This window comes from Chinchilla lanigera, unplaced genomic scaffold (genome assembly GCF_000276665.1).
Source record: "Chinchilla lanigera isolate Chin_1 unplaced genomic scaffold, ChiLan1.0 scaffold00028, whole genome shotgun sequence".
NCBI lineage: Eukaryota > Metazoa > Chordata > Mammalia > Rodentia > Chinchillidae > Chinchilla > Chinchilla lanigera.
Window position 1 is genome coordinate 23,822,254 of NW_004955429.1, and position 21,142 is coordinate 23,843,395.

The following is a 21,142-nucleotide window of genomic DNA, read 5'->3' on the forward strand; positions in this document are numbered from 1 at the left end:
TATATTTTTAATAATAAAGGGAAGCTGGGCTCAGTGGCATACGCCTGTAATCCCAGCTATCTGGGAGGTTAAAGCAGGTACAAGTTCAAGGCCAGCCTGGGCAACTTAGTGGAGACCCTGTCTCAAAAAGTAGAAAGGGCTGGAGCTGTTGTTCAGCAGCACAGAACTTTGCTTAGTAGAAGCAAGGTCATAGGTTTGATCCTTGGCACTGGGAAGGAAAAAATAAAATAAAGTAAAAAAAAAAAAAAAAGCAGAGAACTATAGATCAATGCTGGGTTTAAGTTATTTATCATAATTTTTCCAACATTTTAAGCTTAAGGTAACCACTCACCTTGGAACTGAATCTACTGAGGATGAAGATGGGACCTTGGAAACTTGACAGTTTGCTGCGGCAGCCAGCTTTAAGGCAGATGATGGAACAGCACTTAAAGTCCTAGGTATATGTCGTGCATTCACTGGGGCAACAGAGTTTACAGTGGCAACTGATGAAGGTACAGTTAATCGAATGTTGTTCCCAAACAGAACCTGAGTTGTCCCAGAATTGGCAGCAGTTACTTGATGACTCAGCGCACTGTGGGAACTTGAAGTCTGTGTAATATTTGAAGGCTGTAACAAAGTTGAACCTGCTGCTGATGGACTTGTATGTACAAGTGCTGTTGGCGTTGTACTACTGAGGTGTAAGCCCTTGTATACTCCTGGGGAGAAAAAGAAGGAAGCCTCTAATCAATGTGCAACTCTGCAGCTTATATTTATAAAAATACATGTTTATAGTATATAATCTCACTATACAGAAATATAATCAAAGCAATTTAAATGTCTTTATGCTTACCTGAGGCTGGAAGGACGCCATTCACCCCAATTCCAAGCACCACATCATCCTTCATCTTGAATCCCATCAGTTGTTCCGATGTCATCAAAGCAGAAGCAGCAAACTGAGCACTAGCAGAATCCAAAGTCTTAGAAACAAAACCCTAAAACGGAAATAAGGAAATCTAACTAGTACAACTTACTCTCAAGTGAACACATGCTATACAGGCTAGCCAGAAGTCAGCTCGGGTATAAATGAAAATGGCAAACCACTGAAATCTCTTCATCTCTTTCCATAGTCACAGTCATGCAGGGAAGAGAATTGTCTAACTCAATGGTTATGAATTTTGACTTCCACATGTGATAATACAGAACATGTACACACGAGTTACCAAAATAAGCTTTTATACTGTGGAGAGTGCAAATGTCCAACAAAAATTGTGAAATATGCTAGCAAAAACATTTCAGTGATTTGCAAATACATGCAATGAATAAAAGAATATTTAAATGTTCACCTAACCTACACGTACCCCCAAGTCCAAAGGCACCTTTGGGATAATGAGATAACTACACCTTGCCTGAAGAAATGGAATATGACAATTTATCCTAGATCACTTTCCTGGCAAGAACTTTGGAGACTCCAATCTTAGCTTTTAAGCCCTAAATGCATCTAAATGGTAAATATTTACCATCCTTTAGGTTGAAGAGTGATCTCTTTCAAGGATAACAGGTTATTCTAGTATAATTTCTGTGAAATTATAATCATTAAAATGCCTAAGGATAATGAACTGCAGGGAATTACACATTAAAGAGGTACATTAACAGACTATAGGTCAGACTTTGGAAGACAACATCTTCATTTCATTCAATTATGCTTTTTATATTGTTTTAAATTAGGGAGCAGGGACAACAGCTTCCATACTCACCTGTAATGTTCTTTCTAAACCCTGTATATTCAGGCGAAAGCCACTTTTCTGCTGGTTAGATGCAAGGTTCTATGACAACAGTTGGTAATTAGAGATGAACTCTGGTGGGAAACAATGAGGGATAATCATAAGACAGACAAATCCCTCACCTGTGAAGTGTTGGTGGAGGAATTACTATTTGCCTGCTGTTGCTGTATTTGTGCAAGCTGCTGTTTCTGCATTAGTGCCAGTTGCTGTTGATGCTGCTGGTATTGTTCGGCTGTAAATGCTGAACATAAAACAAGGAGACACTTTTTAAATAAAAAAGTACAGACATCAGCATACATCTTACAATACTAAAACAAATCCCACATTTAAAAAGTGTGCAAAATTAAAGCATTTGAGAAAGGCTCCTGATCCTGCTAAAGATCACATCCAAGTGAAAATTTCAGCACTTTTGCTACCCCATTTAACCAAAGTATCTTCAATTTAAAGAAAATGAAAATCAAGCTCCCTAAATTAAAATAGGAAAGAGAACTGCTCACTTCCCAAATTTCAACACCATTATTTTCGTAAAGCCGTGACTTTTGTGCTAGACCGTGTAGAAAAAGTTATCAGCTTTTTTAATCCATAGATTTGGAATTCAATTTTTCACTGAGTTTGAGAAGAAATCTGATAATTACCACTTGGTGTCATTTTATCCATTTTATCTTCCCAATGCATTCAGATGATTCCTAATAGCTCTGTGTACAAATACTACTATGTATTTTCTACTTTTAGTCATTACAAAGATTTCCTCTGTATGAGAGATAAGATTGTTGGTTTATTACCTTTTTTTCTTTTTAAAGAACTCATCCTTTATAAGTTTAACAGGAAGAAAAGAGGCTCCAACGTTAAGGTCAATTAATTTTCCCCACCCAATTAACCCACCTGGAAAAAATCCAGTCAATAAGAACGGAGTTGTTTATGTTGATTTACTGTACAGAATGATGTCTGAGGAAAGACACTGTGTTATGCTACTTATGTTTGTCTATGGAGAGCTCAGTTCTAAAAAAAACAAACAAAAAAATGTTCATTTATTACCCCCAAAAAAGTGTGTGCAGTTTTTAAAAAGGAAACCTTTTTCTTTTCCTCTTTTTTGCCAATTTAAAAAAAGAAAAAAAATAGCACATACAATCACAATACATCTGACTTTAAAGGCTTCTTTAAGAAGCCTGTGATGTCTGAGTTAGAATTATTTTAAAACAAAAAGGTTATCATGCATCCCTGAGTACCAGGGAATCTATAAATCATGCAAATTTCCTCAATCTAAAGTTTGCTGTTTTCAAAATATTATCACTTCACTTGTTGCTTAACTACTGATAATTTTTAGTTAAAATACTTCCTCAAGTTTTATAATTTTGACTTTTAACTATCTCCTATTATTGTTTCTGCCTGGTACAACTAGGAAATATTTAGGTAACAAATTCCACTATTTTTGAATCAGAAAATTGTGAAATATTTAAGAAAGGTTACATTATTAGTGCCTCACAAACCTTATACTTGAGCCGAACTAAATTCTTGAGTTGTAAGAGCAAAAAAATAATTTATTAGAAAAATTTACTAATGATTTTCTTATAATGTGTGTGCATTGCAAATCTGTTTAACTGACATCTGTCTTTTGATGAGTTCCCTTTCTTACTATGTTTGTAATCCAGAGACCTGAAATGTACAGGGAAGATATTAGGATGGTATTAAATACTGATATAAAAGTGTTTTGTTCACACAGCCATTTCCATGTAACAGAAACGTGTTGGGTCAAAACTTAAAAGAAAATTTACAAAAATGAACATTTTCCTGTGAGGATATTCAAAATTAGCCTAGTATTTTCCTTATGGGTAAAAAAATGAACAATTATTTGAACCTTAAGGTCCTTGATTTATTAGTTTAACTGATAATGTTTTTGAGATTAATACTTTTAACTTCTCAAGTTTGAGTGTGCCACCACAGCCTGGACTTAGAGTAGAGAAGGCTCAGTACATTTTTTAAAAAGTGGGAACATTTTTAGAAATTCAGGTGATAAGATATTTAATAATAACTACTTATCAATAATTTAGCATTCACTGAAGACTAACATATAAAACTCCATACAAATAAAAATACTTTTATTCTACTTTTGTAGAATTTTGGTGCTGTTTTAATTAAAAATTTAGTTAGGGGCTGGGAATTTAGCTCAGCGGCAAAAGCGCCTGCCTGGACAGCACAAGGTCGTGAGTTCGGTTCCCGGTACCGGAGAAAAACCAAAAAAAAAAAAAAAAAAAAAAAAATTTAGTGATTATTAGTGGGTATCAATTTTGAATAAGGTTCCAAATATGTTTGCTGTATTTAACATCCTAGTATGAATCTCTGATTCAGTCTGGTCAATTTCATTTTTTAATAATTGTTAACTTCCTCCTAATTCAAATTTAGAAATAAAAGTTCAATCAACACTTAAGTCACTATTCAACATTTATATCACTATGTTCAGTTTAGTCTATTTCTTAATATTGCTATATATTAAGCAATTTTTAGTACGAAAATTTAACTGAATATTTTTGGTAAATGTTGTAGAACAGTGATGGCGAAGCTTTTAGAACTTTCAAAAACAGAGCCTGCTGTGACTAACATGCCATAGGTTTGCCACCACCGATATACAGGAGTAAGAGCAACACATCAAATGGGGGTGAATGTAATAAAAACCATACATTAGGGGCCAAGAAGCCTTGACATTGTAGTCTCAGCTCTATCATAAACAGCTGAGTATTCCTGAGCAAGTTATTTAACTTTTTGTAGCTTGGTATCTTTATTTAAATGTGACGGATTAAATCACGTGATCATTAAGGTCTTTTTCAGGTATGAGGTACTAAATTTAAAAAATTCCTCAAGTATTAGATTCCAATCCAAAAGAAGGAAGTGTGGATGAGTAGGAAAGCTTGGACTAGATAGTAACTGGGCAAATACAATCTGGACTGAGTTTTGTACTATTATTTATATAGAGAACAGTGAAGACTCAAGGTCATTATACCATTGTAATTGAAAAGTACAATCACACACTAAGTAGAAGACAAAAATGACCACACCTCTCTAAATTTCTATGAATGGTCCTAGATATCAAGACACAAAGTTTTTGTTAAAATCTACCTCCAAACATAGGATAGTCAAATTTGTAATAGGACAGTCAAATTTGTAATTCACATAAAGATGGGAAAGACGTTATTACAGACATAGGACCAATCTAGAATAGAACCATTACTCAGAATTAAACAAACAAACTGAGCTCAGGAGGGATCCTTAGTGATTTTTCCCTACAACTCTACCATCTGATAGTAGAGATCAAGAAACTTCCCTAAGAAGTCACAGATATTCAGTAATAGAAGGGGTGAAAAAAAAAAATCAATGATACTGTATTTTTAAAATTTAAAAGGACAAAAATTCTGTTTTACATGTAATATGCTTTAAATTTATTAGAAAGTCAGTTTTATTACCAACATTATGAGTCAAATCCTTTCAAAATCCTCACACACAGAGCACCTGACAAACAAGAATCTATGCAGCGGGTAAGAGTCAAGTGCGGCTGATTAAAACCTGAGAATGTTCAATGGGAACCAGGGCCAGGGAAGGAAGCATGACAGGGCTTTTAATATCTGAAAGATAATACAACATTGGAAAGAGAACATACTTAGTATGCTTCCTCAGGTAAAATACAAACCTGAAAGTTTATATTTCAAGAGGTAGCTTTTAAAAAGTTGAATAATATATAGAAAACTTTCTAACCAATATCCCCAAATTTAGAGTAACCTGATTTTAATTTTCCCTCATCAGAAATATTTAGGCAGAAGCCAGAAATTACCTTTGTTTCTGCAGCTCTAACTAACCAGTTCTCTAGGGTAGAAATCTGTAGAGTAACCTGACCCTGTAGTTGGAGCAGATTTGCTGAAATCCTCAAAGGAGTAGGGTCGGAGGGACAGGTGCTTAGAGAAATAGTTTCAAGATTCAGCTAGGGAAGATGCAATCTAGAGTATTAAAAAGTATACTTGGTTAAGAGTAACATCAGTGTGTTTTGCACACTTATAATGCGGGGTACTCAAAAGAGGCTGAAGCGGTAGGGTTCTAAATTCAAGGCCAGCCTGGGCAACTTAGTCAGACTTTGTGTAAAAGTAATAAAAATGAAAACAACCTGAGGTGAGTCTAGTGATACAGAGGCTCTGGGTTCAACCCCCAGAACCATAAAACAAAAGGAAAAAAGAACAAACCCAAAAACCTGTTTTAAAAGATACCTCAAAGTAGAAATTTCTTTGCGTTCTTTTTAGTTCACAGTTAGAGCATTAATGTAGAAAGAAGGTAACTTTAAATAAATACAAAATTTAAAGATGAGTCCACGCAGTTCCTAATTAGTGAGCTTGAACTGACAGGGTTCATGAGCCTTTATGAGTCACCTAGAAATCCAATTTGAAAACCAAAATTTGTTGTCACTCTTCTGGCCATGGGTGATTTGAGTATGAGATTATTTGTATTCAAACAGTCTGAGCGTGGTTACTTTTGCATATCACTGTGCAACTGCAGAAGTACTAGTACATGTTACTACAGATGCTGCTCCAGACTCCCACAGATGCTATACAATAAATCCACTTTCTACACTGAAAATTTCTCAATTTTTAAATATTTAAATAAAGATTAGAGTCCTGCACATTTACAATATTAACTATTAAAATGTTCAGTGCTCAAATTTAATTTCATTTTCCACAGCAGGAATAAAATTTAGTTACAAACTAAACTGTATTTTAAGTTATATATAGAAACTTAGAATACATATTCCTAGCCACAGATGTCCTATTCACTTATGATAATAAATTGTATCTTTAGCACATATATATGAACTTAGAAAAATGACCTAGAATGTTTATAAAATTTCCTTTGGAACTAAAATTCAAATCCCGAATGTATCATTGTGGTTTAAAAACATCATTTTCTTTTTTCAGTCTTTCTGAATTATAACAAGGACTATTATGTAAGAGTCCTTTCTAATGATGAAAAAGGTATTAATGCTGTTATTTGATATCCCCCAAGTCAAATATACAGAAATAAATATTAAGCCACTGAACAAATGCTAAAGTTTCAAAAGTGTTGATATGGATTTTAAAAATGAAAAAACTGCATTTGGAAACTTCAAATCACATATTAACTAATGATCATTAAAAATAAAGTTTATCTTTTAGTATGAAAATCTAGCCCTTGACATTCTAAATATGCATTCAGCAGGTCTTTCCCAGACCCTCAACACTGCTCTCTACTGCACTGGAGCAAGTTTGGTAACCAACACCTGCTGAGGAAGGCTACCTACATATGACTTCTCAGGACACATTTCTGGTTACACAACTTTGCACAAGGGCCAAACTGAGAAGCAAGCAAAAATGATTCTAAGCACTCAAAACAGAGGCTATAAAAATTGTGTTAAAATTCATGTTAATTCAAGCAGACTCCTGGTATTTTCAGTTAGAATTTCCTATTTTTAAAATGAGAGTAACACCTCACACATGTTTTAGAAAAGGGAGTCAGCCCAGAGAGCATGGATAGGTTACTTTTAAATATAAATTCTTGGGCAATTCTTACAACAATTGAATAACCAAAAAATGGCTTCATGATAACCCACATACTTGGCTTAAGCAGCAGAAGAACAGATCAAGTGGCTTTTATCTAATATGCTGGTTAAATCAGTATACTCAAAATTAAGTGTTAATACTCCTCTGCAGAGAGAGCCCTGATGGAAACCCTGGTTTTTCAGTAAACACAATGCAGTCAATGTTGACTTTGGCATCACACTTAATCAGGACTTCTTCGGTATTAAAATTGTTATTTGATATCACCCAAATATTTAAGCACTAGATGAAGAAGTTTGGCTTGTATCTGGGAGACTTGTTACATGGAAAAACAATTTATACTACAATTTCATAATAAGAGCTGTGAGATGCTTAATGTATGAATGAAGTAACAAAGCAGACAAGGGGCCCTGTAAGAATACAGCAAAGAAATTCAACTGCTCCCATTCTAGGCTCATTCTAGAGAACACATGCTTTCAGGAGAAACGAATTTATAATCCAGTGCAATATGTGAACAGCTAAAATTTTCTTTTCCTCCAGTGACCGATAATTAAATTCACTTAAGTTAAATACTCCTATGATATGATTACACTGCAATTTGCACAACATGAAGAGAAAAGCTTTAGTGTCTGGGATGCTCACAGATATGAAAGAGTAGTGTCACCCTAAGTGTCTATTTACAAATTATATAGGAAAATCTAGCAATATTTAAGAGAAAATTAAGAACTAAGTGCAAGAGAAAAAAGCTAGTAAGCCCATATTTAAAAGAAAATGTATACAGAAGAAAGGAAATGATTAAGAAGAAAACTTACAAGGATACTAAAGATGTTCTTTCAGCTAACTTTTGGTAATGGTTACCTTTTAATATTCTTTGTAAACAAATCAAGGAAGTTTTACAACTGATATTGAATACCTGCTTAGATAGTATAACAAAAATAATTTACATTAAAAAAAAGACCGTTAATAAAACCCTTAGGATAGTCATACACTTCAATTTCTCTGTCCTGGGGAGAGAGGGGATGCGGACTGATGGAACATGGCTATTTTTCCAAGAAGTCTTAAACAGTTATAGACAGCTTTAAGAGCTTAATTATCAAGAGAAAACTATTTCAAGTTTATATACTTTTAAAAACTCTGGGGCTGGGGATTTAGCTCAGCGGCACAGCACCTGCCTGACAAGTGCAACATCGTGAATTTGATTCCCGGTACCAGAAAACAAACGAACAAAAAAAGCCTTTACCCTCACACAGTATATAAGTCTTCATACTGAAAAATTCTTCACTTTGACTTGGCTTTTGATGATAAAGACATACTAAAATTAATGGAATTATTAATAATCTGTTAGGCCTCAGAAAAACTGCTTATCTTTGAGTTAATTTCTGGAATGTGATTATTTTATTCATATGCTAACAGACTTTTATTTCACAGAAGTGCTTTTTTGTAACCACCAAAGTAATTAGTTTATGGAATATTTTCTGTAGGCCTTTAAGAGCAAAACTTCGTATTTATAAGGCAGTCTACCTGTAACCTTAACGGGTGACTACAGAAACAATGAACACTCTTAAGAGTATTTAAAAAATCTGGAATTGTTACCTTAAAAAAATCTGTAATAACACACTTCAACAGTGAATTTCTATAATCTACATACCTCAAATAGTATATACACTATACATTAAAACAGAAAGCTTAAAAAGAGGACCTATTTTACATATATTTCATACAACGTAAACATAAATTAGCTGTTATCTAAAATGTTTTCAGATATATTAAAACAATCTTTAACTTTTATTTCTCTCTGGAAACTTAGATTCTCTTATACATTATTCTGAATTATGGTGTCAGCATGTAAGTTATACATACTTACTGACTTCTTAGTCTCTATATAAAACACTAACAATGTAGGGTCCATTTTCTTTTTTATTGTTTGAAAATGTAACTGATGAATTTTCAGGGAACTGCACACAGGAAACAAACATCACATATTAAATAGTAACAAACCACCTCTGTATATGGGTATATTTAAATAAAGACACATACACAAACTCACACAGCAGTTGTATTATTGAAGAGTGTCCAAATAAATAGTACTATTAGCCACCAATGTAACAGACCACATATTCAGAAATATGGACAAACCCAGTAATTCTATAGACATATGCATCACAATCAAACATACCAAAGTGTGTTGAACCGCTGCTACTTTTACTTTGTGTAGAGGTACTGCATGTCTGGGTCCCGGGTTGTGCTGTGCCTGTTCGATTTATACTCCGATATAATTTTCTACTGGACAGTTCATCATTGTCACCGTCATGTAGTGATGGTGTCCGAGGCCTAAAATGCCGCCATCTACATGATTTGATATTGACTAGTATCTGACTGAGGTCTTTAGAGAAAGATCTTTCCGAGGTATTTGTTTCTGAGGTATTGGCAAACTGATTGACTGGAGAATGTTGTGGTGAGGAAAGCATTTCCCAATCCAGATGGCGAAATATACTGTCATAGTCTGAATGAGCTCTGTCCAGTAAAATCCTATTAAAAATGAGACAAAAACTCATTTAAAACAGCTATTTAAAGATTAAACAAAAAAGATAAACCTTTATTCTCCCAACCCCTGAAGGTGAATAAAAGTATACTGAGTATTTAAGAACTATGAAGTCAATTCTTTTAGCTTTGGGCTCTTTTAGGCCAAAATTTCAATTTCTGATAAAGGTTCTTTTTATTAAATCAAATTATTTTTCAAGCAAAGATTTTTTTACTTTGTTTTTAATGTGTTCTACAATTGCTTTCTTCCCTCCATATACACTTCTCATATAAAGGCATTTAGAGTATGAAGGAGTTCTATCATGCACAGGAAGACCCATTAGATTTTGACAAACTGAGATGTCAAGATTGGGTCATGCATAGATCCCTGTCTTTGAAAAGTTTAATGTGATAGCTGTTGGTGTACTTAATCCTTTCTCTCAAGAAGGCAACCTCTTTTTGAGTAGTTTAACCTATTTGTGCTAACAAGATTTACATTTGTCTTCACCTATTGCATTTTTAAGGAATTATATCCCTTGGTAATTTATGTGAGGTTTTCAACCTTGGGAGAAAAACAAAGTTCATCTGCCTGGGACCTTAATAGGTCCTTAATATATTTGTAATCAGTTATACTTTGTGTGTATTAAGGTTGTTTAAGGACCAAGTAGCAAAGTTGCAAATTAGTCAAGAATAGAAAAGAAGAACCAATATACTGGTTAAACTTTAAATCTGATTACTTTACCATCTGTTTCCCTATGGTAGGAATACAGAAACAGCTTACCTTCCACCGCGCCCAACCCGTCTTCGTGCAAATCCAATACACCTTTGGGGTACGGTGAGAGTAGTTAAGCAGTATCTATATCGCACATCTCCTAATCCTCCATCTTTAGGACTAGTCCAAGGCCAGTTGCCAGTTTGGTCTAAGTGAGGCTTAAAAAAACCCAAAAAGCATTATTTTATTTTGGAGTTAAAGACAAATAGTTTAATGTACAAAGAAAGCCTGAAACTTACAGCATAGTACTGACATCCCGCTTTCCTACGGAAAGCAAAAGGACCATCAGGATCATTTTCTTCCTCAGCTTCTGAAGAGCCAGACAAAACCTTTAATAAAATATAAGAAATAGGTCAAATGTGGGACTTCCTGTATTCCTCCTCTATACTCATAAAGGCATTCTTCTATGTACCTGGGAGAGAGGTTCTTCATCTGAGCTGGGAAAGTCATACTGATTTAAATCTTTAGCATTGAAGACTGGCAGTGCAGCAGGACTCGTCTGTTGAGGAGTAGCAGCAGCAGACGATGGTAAGACTTTGGGCTTCTTTTCATATTTCCGTTTCGGTCGGATAATATCGGCTTTATCTTGCTGCAACAAAGACATGAATTAATTATACACCAGAAACCATGTTCTACAAACTTAAAGTTCTGAGGGTAATTTTAAAAGAAGAGGCCCGGGGATACAGCTCAGTGGCACAGCACCTCCTTGGCAAGTGCAAGGTCCTGAGTTCGATTCCAGGTACCAAAATAAACAAATGAATGAATGAAGAGAAGATTGTTGCTATAATTAAGACACTTATATTAACAAGCGACACAGACTCAGACTCAAGCCTGACACCTTACACTGTAAGGTTATAGAGAAACTAGCCTCGAGAACATAAGTATGTCCTACAATCTATACACAGTCCTATGAACTATTTTGTTTCAACTGAAGTCAAAGGGGAGAGTGGAAGTTCCCCAGCTTCTAAAATTCTGTAACTGCAACTGGTATTTACCAGTGGCTCCTCTAATTTTAAATTTTCTATAAAAATTCAAGGGGGAGAGGGAATGTCTAGTCCTTGCTCTAAAGCAGTAACAAATCAGTATGTGAAAAGTAATAAAAACAATTGGACACACACAGAAAGCAAAGTACAGATAGCTGTTAACAAACTGAAAAATGAAATCCTAATGCTGAGTGATTATTAAAATAAATAGTAAGACTGCTAGTTTTCAGGAATGTTAGATTTTGAGCAGTTGCAGAGGATAAAAATACGAAATTATTAGAGGAAATTTCCAGGATAAAACAGAGCAAAGAATGACTTAATTGACAGAATACAGCATACACCAGAGCATGGCAATGGTTAGAAGTATGAATTGGATATGCACACGATGGGAAAGGAAAATTGAGGAAGTTGTATTTGGAAAATTGGAAGTTGTATTTGTTCGGAAGAAAAAGATCATGGCAAATACTGTATCATGGTTGTGTAAATACACCAAATTTTATGTTAAATACACTAAGTATTTATGTTTAACTATTAAATTATAAGGTATGTTATGGCATAGTTTATCAAAGAAATTTAACTATTAAACTATAGGTATCTATACAATTCTACTATTTTATTAACGTGGCAGCCTTGAATCAAAAGCTAGCTACAGTCAGGGTACACACAAGGGGATAATACTTAACAAAATTTAGATTAAGTATAAGATTTAAATGTTTGTGGATGACATATTTATTTGCATAACATTAAACATTTTGGAGCATGACCATAACTTTCTAGATTATCAAAGACACTATTTTTCTTGATCAACCTCCCTAGTAATTTTTAAAATCAAAATGCCCCTGTTTTGTCATAAAATGGTCTCGGACAGGAAAAAAGTTGAGGCTGCAGATGTTGTAACTCTAATTGGCATGACAAGTTGTACAGTCAAGTTTGAAGTTCTATAGGATCACAGTAAAAAAAAACTGTAGAAACATGATTATTAAACAATCTAGAGAAGGAAACAAAATTGATGGCAGACTCACCCACTCCCCAGACTAAACTGTAAGAGTGAGTTTTAAGTTTCACAATAAATTTCCTACAAAAAAGAAATGATGTTCCCCAGATGAACGTTTTCCAGAAAGCTGTCACTTCACTGCCTGTTTCCCTTCACTAATTTCATTTTCCTTCACCAATTTTATTCTTCACAATTTGTGGAGTATTTGGTTACAGAGGAATTTGTCAAAATACTTCCATTTCTAAAACGCTACCTACATTATAAACTATTAAAATCAGATACCTAAATTATCCCTTATGTTTTTATTCCATTTATACACTAATATGTTCACAAAGGACAAGATAAATTCATACTACCAGGAAGGATTTCAAGTCCTTCTCCCTAACCCCTACATATTTTGTTTGAATTCGCTCAGCAGTTCATAATCCTCCAACTATTAACAGATTCTCACACATAGTAACAAAATCTTCCCTTTATAAGAAAAGGAAATAAACAATATCTTTTTTGAGGGGTGGTACTACGAATCAAACTCAGGATCTCATGCTTGCCAGGCAGGCGCTGTGCCTCTGAGCTAAACTCCGACCCCCAAAATTTCTATCATTACAGTTTTATACATTTTATGGTAAGTTTTATATGTATTTTTAAACTCTCATTCTAATAATAAAATACTCCCCATTATCAGATACTATTGTCACAAAAACTTTCATCACCTTATTAACTTTAAACTCCTTCACATCCATTACTTCCTGATGTTTAAACTGACTGCTATTGGTAATAGGGATGATGGGGACGGCGTAAGTAGGTTTCATTGGCTGTCTCTGTGCCATGACCTCAGACATGATCTCTCCACTGTAGTCACCCAGATTATACCTGCAATTTTTAAAAAGAAAGTTTAAAACTGTATATATTCAAAGAATGTAATGTAATGTTTGATAAATATATACTGTGAAAGGACATCACACAACCAAGCTAACATACATTACCTCAGTTACCTGTGTGTGGTGAGATTATTTAAAATGTACTCCCTTAGCAAATGTCAAACATCAGCATTACCAACATTATATTATCAAGCAGTATACCAGTATAGAGTCTGTCTCCCATTATTCATTTTATAAATGTAAACTCATGCCTTTGATCATTACACAAAAATGTACAGTTTTAATCTGTCAGTTATACCTAAATAAAGCTTGGGAAAGAAAAGTTTTGTAAATGCTTGTATGTATGACCATCAATAACTGAACAGAACAGAATTATGACATCAATTAGACTTACGGTTATAGTTAAACCATAATTATTTGTTGATGTCTATTAAAATTAAAGATTAAGTAACCCCTTTTTTCCTTCTACTTTTTTTGGCATATAGCTGTATCTTGGTACATAGTGACTGTGGGAGAAAAAATCCAAAGTCAAAATTTTGATTTTGCAGTTTTAATGACAAACTTAGTGAAGCTGGAATTAATGCCTAAGGTGGTGCAGAGAATTTTCTTCTGATTAGAACTGTCTGAATTACAAAGCTAATTTTTTCTGACACAAGTCACAAAACACTTAATAGTGATTTTCTTTGTGGACAAGACTCACATAGGTAGGGCAGTGAGCCTTGAAGTTTTCTTGTGTACATCACTGAATGACTGTATGGGACTTTCCTCCTCCCTTTTATACTTTTCTATTTAAAAGACCTACTGTCGGGATGTGTTGGCATATGGCTATAACCCCTGCTACTTTGGAGGCTGAAGCAGGAGGATCACAAGTTAAAGGCTAGTCTGGGCAACTTAGTGAGACTTTGCCAAAATATTAACAAGGGCTGGGGATAGAGCTTAGTGGTAGAGTGTCCTGGTTCAATCCCCAGTATGGGGAGAAGGGTATTTAATATCTAGTGAATAAAACACTATGCTTTAGAACTGATGAATGTTCTTTCACAGCCCTGCATGCAACTCCAGTAAGAACAAACGAAAATGGAAATGCTTGACACATTTTATTGTTGGTGAGCCCAATCACTTTTAAATAAATACAGGAATGCATATAATATTATATAAAGCATAATATCACACCCACACTTAAATAGTCTAATTATTAAAAGATGTTTCTGTAATTATCACAACTGCTCAGGAAATAGATTAACTCAATATACATTACCGATACTATTAAAATATGCTTTACCTCTTTTCCATAATCTCCAGTGTTAAATGCAATAACTCCCTTTTACTCTTTTCTCTTCTTTTTATCATCTCTAGAATAGTAACAGCCCGACTTAGATCTCGACGCAGTTTAAGCATTTTTTCATATGAGGCTTCATCATTTTTGCGATTCTGCAGATATAAAGTTGCTTATTTAGTACTAATAAGCACTTCTAAGTAGTGGTGCTATGAGCAGAGTTACACTGGAAGGGAGTATTAATCACCAGGAAATCAAATTTCATATATGATTTTTAAGTAGATTATCACTGAAATATACTGTTACTGGCTTCATAACAAATTTTAAGGTAAGCTTGTTTTAATATTTTTCCTTGAAGGGGCTGGGGATTTAGCTCAACGGCACAGCGCCTGCCTGGCAAGCGCAAGGTCATGAATTTGATTCCTGGTACCAGAAGAAAAAATATATATATATTTTTCCTTGTAAGTGTAAAGAAAGGCTGTTTACAACAATCAACAAATCAAAGAATTAAGATATTAATGACTGTAAATAAATTTTAAAATAGAAAAAAATTTTAAATGCACAAATTCACTTACTTTTCGAGTCTGCATTTTTTCAGTGCGTCTTCTAAAAGCCACGTATGGATCATTTGTGCTGGAACCATCTCGCTTCTCTTGTTTTACTGATGGAATAAGAGATGGCCCTCGACAGGTTTTTCTCTTTTTAATCCAGTATTCATAAACTTCTCTAATTAATTCATCATCTTCTTTTAGTAGCAATTTGGCTTCCTGTAGACTGACTGGCTAAATGTAAAATATTATGTCATTTTAACAAGTAACAAACATATACAGTATACATGCAAGTAACTTAGAAGATTTACATACAGTATTTAGTTTTCATAATAAGTTTATCATTTCTATTTTACATCTGGGAAAACTGAGGCAGAGACATTTAAACATACTACACTTAAGATTATGAAGGTTAACAACAGGTAGAAATAAGATGTGAATCCATGCTTTTTAACTCCAAAGCCTGCTTGCTTAGCCTCCCTCAATATTAGTTTTCATAAATATAAATATTTATACAGACACACTTAATACATAAATTGTACCTGCTGACCACTGCCTTTTTCCAGACGATCAATCATTTCCTCAAACTGCAATGGACAGATGTCCATTTTCTTTTTCAGTTTATTCACAAATACTTCATCTTCAGAATCCAAATCATAATCAGGCTGTTCAGCATCCAAACTAAAAGCTGACGGAAGAAACCATAAGCAATCATTTACTGTGCGAATTCACGGATTAAAAAAAAAAAAAAAAAGAAATACCTCATACGTGTCTGAATAAAAGCAAGACCTTTCTAAATAAAGATTTTTTTAATTTTTGTTTTCAGTCACAATCTAAGTTACAGCTGTCTTCTACACTTAAAGATTACTTTTACCCTGAATATAAAAATAGTAAAAGACAATAGATAAGATCCCTTCCACACACTCCTAAAGGCAAATGAAGTAGAAGCACAATACTAAGAACACAAATAGATTATTAAGTGTATTGGTTGAGGCATGTGCCAAAGTGCCATATTTGTAGCTCAAAACTCATGGATCAGCAATTGCAGTTTTATATAATAGCTGTCACTTAGTGAGCAGATTCCTGGCAAGATTTTTTTCCCCATGAGAATCACTATTATGGTAATGGAAATGTGAAGTTTACTTCTTAGATCTGTCAAAAGCCATTGTTCTATTTTTTCTAATGCCATTCAATTATTTATCGAATTAAGCTATGTTGATTCTGATATAAAAAGCAAAATATCAAGTAGCTTGATACCAGAACTTGCCTCCTAACTTTCCCTTGGCTTAATTCTTTCTACTAAAGTAAATGCTTATAGTATAAGCTCTTTTATACCTAATCTCCCTACTGTTGTATTTTATGATCCAGTAACATCAAATTTCATATATTTCACACAGCATATTATTTCATGATTTCAGGTCTTTACATCAGCTATTTTTTACCTGCCCAACCAATCAGCAAATGCCTATTTAATCTTTGTAATACTCGGCAATATTTTTCTTAACTGTCCCTTACCCAATAAATGGTTCCCAACCTTTTCCCCTTTTTGTTTTTCCCTTTTTTTTTTAGTAACTATGAACCCTCTCCCCACAAAAACTGGGATGTAAACAATAAAGCTTTTGCATAAACAACATGGCATTCAAACATGAGACCTAAAAGCTTGTAGCACAAAGGTTATAGAACTCTTCTGGATCACTCCCTTCCTTTGTATTATTTTCTGCATGTACTTCATAATCTACTAGTTAAGAATGTCTCCTAAAATGTGACTGATATCCTTGAGGGGAGGCCTATGTCTTATTTATCTCTGCATCTCCAAGTGGATAAAGGGTGACATGTTTCCTCTCTGTCACCTCTGCTTGCTGTCCTCAAGTTAAAATTATTCTAATGTTATGCACGGTTACTTAGGTGGGGAAAAACTGGAAACAAACAAACAAACAGACCCAACCAATGAGTCACTCATTAGTGAAGTCTGTAAAGGTGTAACAGGAAACTGGCTGCAAAATAACTGCCAACCTTAATGTAGTAATTGCCCTAGTGGAAGAATCCAATAAATGTTTGTAGAATTAAATGTATTATTTCATTGTTTTACTTTCTATTTTGACGTGTAGCATTTCCGTAACATTCCTAATTAAAACAAATGGATATTCAGACCCTACAAAAATCTCTAGACATTAGCATCTCTACCTGTATTACTTGCAACAAGAGGCTCTTCAACGATTTTTCATGATTTCATTTTGTATGTCACTGCTACATGAAGAGGCTTTTGAAGATCATGAACTGGATCAAAATTGCTAGGTTAAGACACTTGATTGTTTTTTATCCTAACCAAAGTAATCCACATCTGTGTTGTCCATGCAGTACAACTTGTGATGTGTGGCTAATTAAACTGCATTAAATAAAAATTTAAAATTCAGTTTCTCAGCTAAATGTGGTGGTGGTGCATGCCTATAATCTCAGCACTCTGGGAAGCTGAGGCAGGAGGATTACAAATTCCAGCCTAGCTTGAGCAAATTTAGCCACCTAGCAAAACCGTGCGTCTCAAAACAAAAAGTACAACAGGGCTGCAGAGGTAATCACTGCAAAGGCTCTGCCTGGGTACAATCCTCACTGCCACCAAAGTAAAACAAAACAAAAAAAATCACTCTCAGTCACATGAGCTACATTTCAAGTGCTAAATATATATACATGGCTAATACTATACCAGACAGCACAGATTACAGAATATTTCCATCACTGTAGGAAGTTTTACTAGACAGAGCTGATACAGATAATCCAGAAAGCCAAACCAATAGGGACAATCAATGTTCTCCCTCGTAAAGGTTCTATTTTATATACTTTTAGGAATTTAATTACATAGTACATGGCATTCTCCACTATGAAATTTGTTTTTATAAATTTATTTAGATTATATGCCAAATCATAATCACAAAGACTAGTCATAAAAACTGAACAACGTTATCAAGTTACTTTATCCTTTATTTACTTTTCCATCAAAATACACTTAACATACTTCTATTATACATTGTATCAGCAATGATACATAGCACATCCAACCTATGAGGGAAATGAATCAAGACTGGAAAGGAAGATTCCTATCATACGAATCAGGGAGCTCAGTGTCTTTCCCACTAACTTACTAACTGTTAGTAAGGGTCTGACAAGGTCCTCTAGTTTCTACAGAAAGTTTCATCCTGTCTGTAGAAACACATCTAAAATCTTAAATATCAGGATATTTGTTCATATGTAGAATATTAAAACCCTGCAACAATGCTAACATGTAAAAATCTACTTTAGGATTTCACCTGACCAAAAAACTTCTGCCAATGACCTTAATATAATTTAACATCAGATAAACCTATGGTTTTCAACTGACAGCTCCATGAGGGATGATAAAGATGTAACAATATTTATCACAGTCCCAGAAATAAGAGTTTTGCTTCAGACTTTTGAGTCCTATTACTAAGTAAGTTCAAAGCAGAAAACAGTCTAACACCTGCACCACCAAACCAAACCAAGTCAGAAAGACACTTCTTCTGATCAAGTTCTGTCAATTAAAATTAGACCCAACTAGTCAATTACTATATTGAAAAAGGGAAAAGCATTAGAAATGCTGCAGACTAAAGGGTATTAAAAAGACCACTGCTAAAAGTAATCCCGATCCTAGACTGACCTTATCCTGAAAGGAGAGCTAAGATTATAAAATATATACACAGCACAAACTGATGATTCTTGTGTGGTTACATCTTGATCATAATTGAAAAAATGGTTTTTTAATGCTAATATTCTTTCTACACGGTATCACTCAGCTCTTGGCATTCTATGCTGAGCATGAGATGGCTCTTTCCCCCTATTTATCTATGTTACTGCCATTATGAGTCTGTAGGGGCTCTATTTTTTTAGCGAATTACTCAAACTGTTCCAGAACCAGCCAGAAAAAAACCTCTGTATCTTTGTAACTCCTCTGACCCTATCTCTTTTTAAAGCATTTACTATCTGGCATTAGGAGACCTTCTAGCGTCATCCCCTAACCTTACATCTCAGCTCTGGACTTTTCCAAGACTTTCTGGTTTTATTTAGTAGGGAACAGATTAAAGAACAGGTCATAAGTGTATTTACTGCTACTAAATATACTTCCTTTTTGACCCTTCAGAAGACAGAACTAAAAAAAATTCTATTAATCTATCTATACATCTATCCATCCATCCATCCATCTACCTACTTACCTACCTATCTCCATCCACATATATGCATATAAAAACATACATCTTTGACCGCCCTTTAGAAAAATTTCCTTGAAACCAAGTGCAAAGATTGGAGAGAAAGAAAAGAACTGTTCCTGACTATTCTGGGCAGAAATGTTTTATTCTAAGAAGAAAAAAACCTAGTCATATAATCTAGAAGCTTCACAGATTATCATTCAAAAGAGAAACAACATTTAGATCGTTTGGATCACTAGATAATAGCACTCTGTAAAACAGAAAGTATCTACAGTCTGGAACTAAGGGGACAGTGGCTTTAATATGGATATTTTTCCTGCAGAGGTCTGGGAGAAATTTTGATTTCTTTCCTAAGCCAGGTGAAGACTGGAATGGTGGTAGAATTTCCCAAGGTAATGTTTGCTAAAATCTTAATAGGTAACATTTAATGAATAGGTTTTTGGAGATGGTGGATTAAAGTTAAGTAATTAATATAAGACTAACTGTCTTGGTTACTTTTTTCTCATTGCCAAGACAGAACACCTGACACCCAGAATTAAGGATGGAAAGGATAAAAAATATTTATCTCAGTTTGTAGAGGTTTCAGTCCATACTTGGCTGGCTCCAAGGCAGAGTGGCACATGGCAGAGGGCATCAGTTCATGGCCAGGGAAGATATCAAAAGCAGCAAGAGCAAAAAGGGAGGAGCAGGAGAAAGCAAGCCTCTTTCCCTCCCTTCTACTATATGCAAACTACTTGACCCAGGGCAGGTGTAGCACTCACATCCATAATTCCAATATTGGACCATAAATCAATCATAAACTCTAGAAGTCTTTGGCATGATTGCATGAGGCTTTGGGGGGACATCCAGACACAAACCATAACACAAACAGAGCCTACAAACGTAGTATGCATTATGACTGCAGGGGTGGGAAGGAGAATTTAATAAACAAATTCTCAAATGTATTTGATCATGGCTTTTCAGTCAATACTAATCATCAATTTAAAAACTACAAGTAAACATTTGTGTAACATTTGGAATTTTAAGTTAGAAATTATAGGAATCAAAATAAACAAGTTTGTTCATTCATTCATTCCATTCATTCATGTGTTTATAAAATTCCTCAAGAATTATATATGCTATAAATATATATGGTTCCTAAATAATTACATGCAAATACATGGAACTACAGAGTTCCTAAAGAATTCAAGGCAATGTACCTTTCATAAGCAACTTACTGGATAAAAATAGTCAAGATTCAATTTTATCTTTGAAAAAATTTGCACTGTCGTTAGGCTTTCCTCACTTTTTATATTAAAAGCCAACACCAACCCTTACAGAGTATCAATTTTACATAATTTCTTGCAGAAAAAGGGAATACTTGTTTTATAATACTACATTAATGATAGTCAAACCAGACATGATAGACAAGCATGAGAGATATTACTAACATCTTTTACGAAATCTTAGCAAGAATTCCATTCAGCACTGTATAAAATATATGTATATATATTGGGCCGGGCATGGTGGTGCATGCCTGTAATCCCAGCATTTGGGAGGCTAAGGCAGGGGGATCATTGCAAGTTTGATACTAGCCTGGGCTCAAGGCCAGCCTGAACTGTATAGCGAGACCCTGTCTCAAAAAGCCAAA

General features: G+C 34.4%; 1 protein-coding gene across 2 annotated transcripts in view; it reads right to left on the bottom strand.

Annotated features, from left to right (window-relative positions):
• The window catches only part of Epc1 (enhancer of polycomb homolog 1 (Drosophila)), a 91,019-nt gene that overhangs the window by 2,993 nt on the left and 66,884 nt on the right, over positions 1–21,142 (bottom strand). The window contains exons 3-14 of one of the 2 annotated variants that reach the window (XM_005387225.2): positions 15,838–15,983; positions 15,323–15,529; positions 14,754–14,902; positions 13,307–13,466; positions 11,032–11,208; positions 10,859–10,948; positions 10,629–10,777; positions 9,504–9,856; positions 1,883–2,001; positions 1,734–1,802; positions 830–971; positions 332–695 (exon numbers count right to left, since the gene is read on the bottom strand). In XM_005387225.2, the coding sequence (XP_005387282.1) occupies positions 332–695; positions 830–971; positions 1,734–1,802; positions 1,883–2,001; positions 9,504–9,856; positions 10,629–10,777; positions 10,859–10,948; positions 11,032–11,208; positions 13,307–13,466; positions 14,754–14,902; positions 15,323–15,529; positions 15,838–15,983 (2,125 nt within the window). The remainder of the gene's footprint in view (positions 1–331; positions 696–829; positions 972–1,733; positions 1,803–1,882; positions 2,002–9,503; positions 9,857–10,628; positions 10,778–10,858; positions 10,949–11,031; positions 11,209–13,306; positions 13,467–14,753; positions 14,903–15,322; positions 15,530–15,837; positions 15,984–21,142) is intronic. The other variant, XM_013515434.1, reaches the window with a different exon arrangement.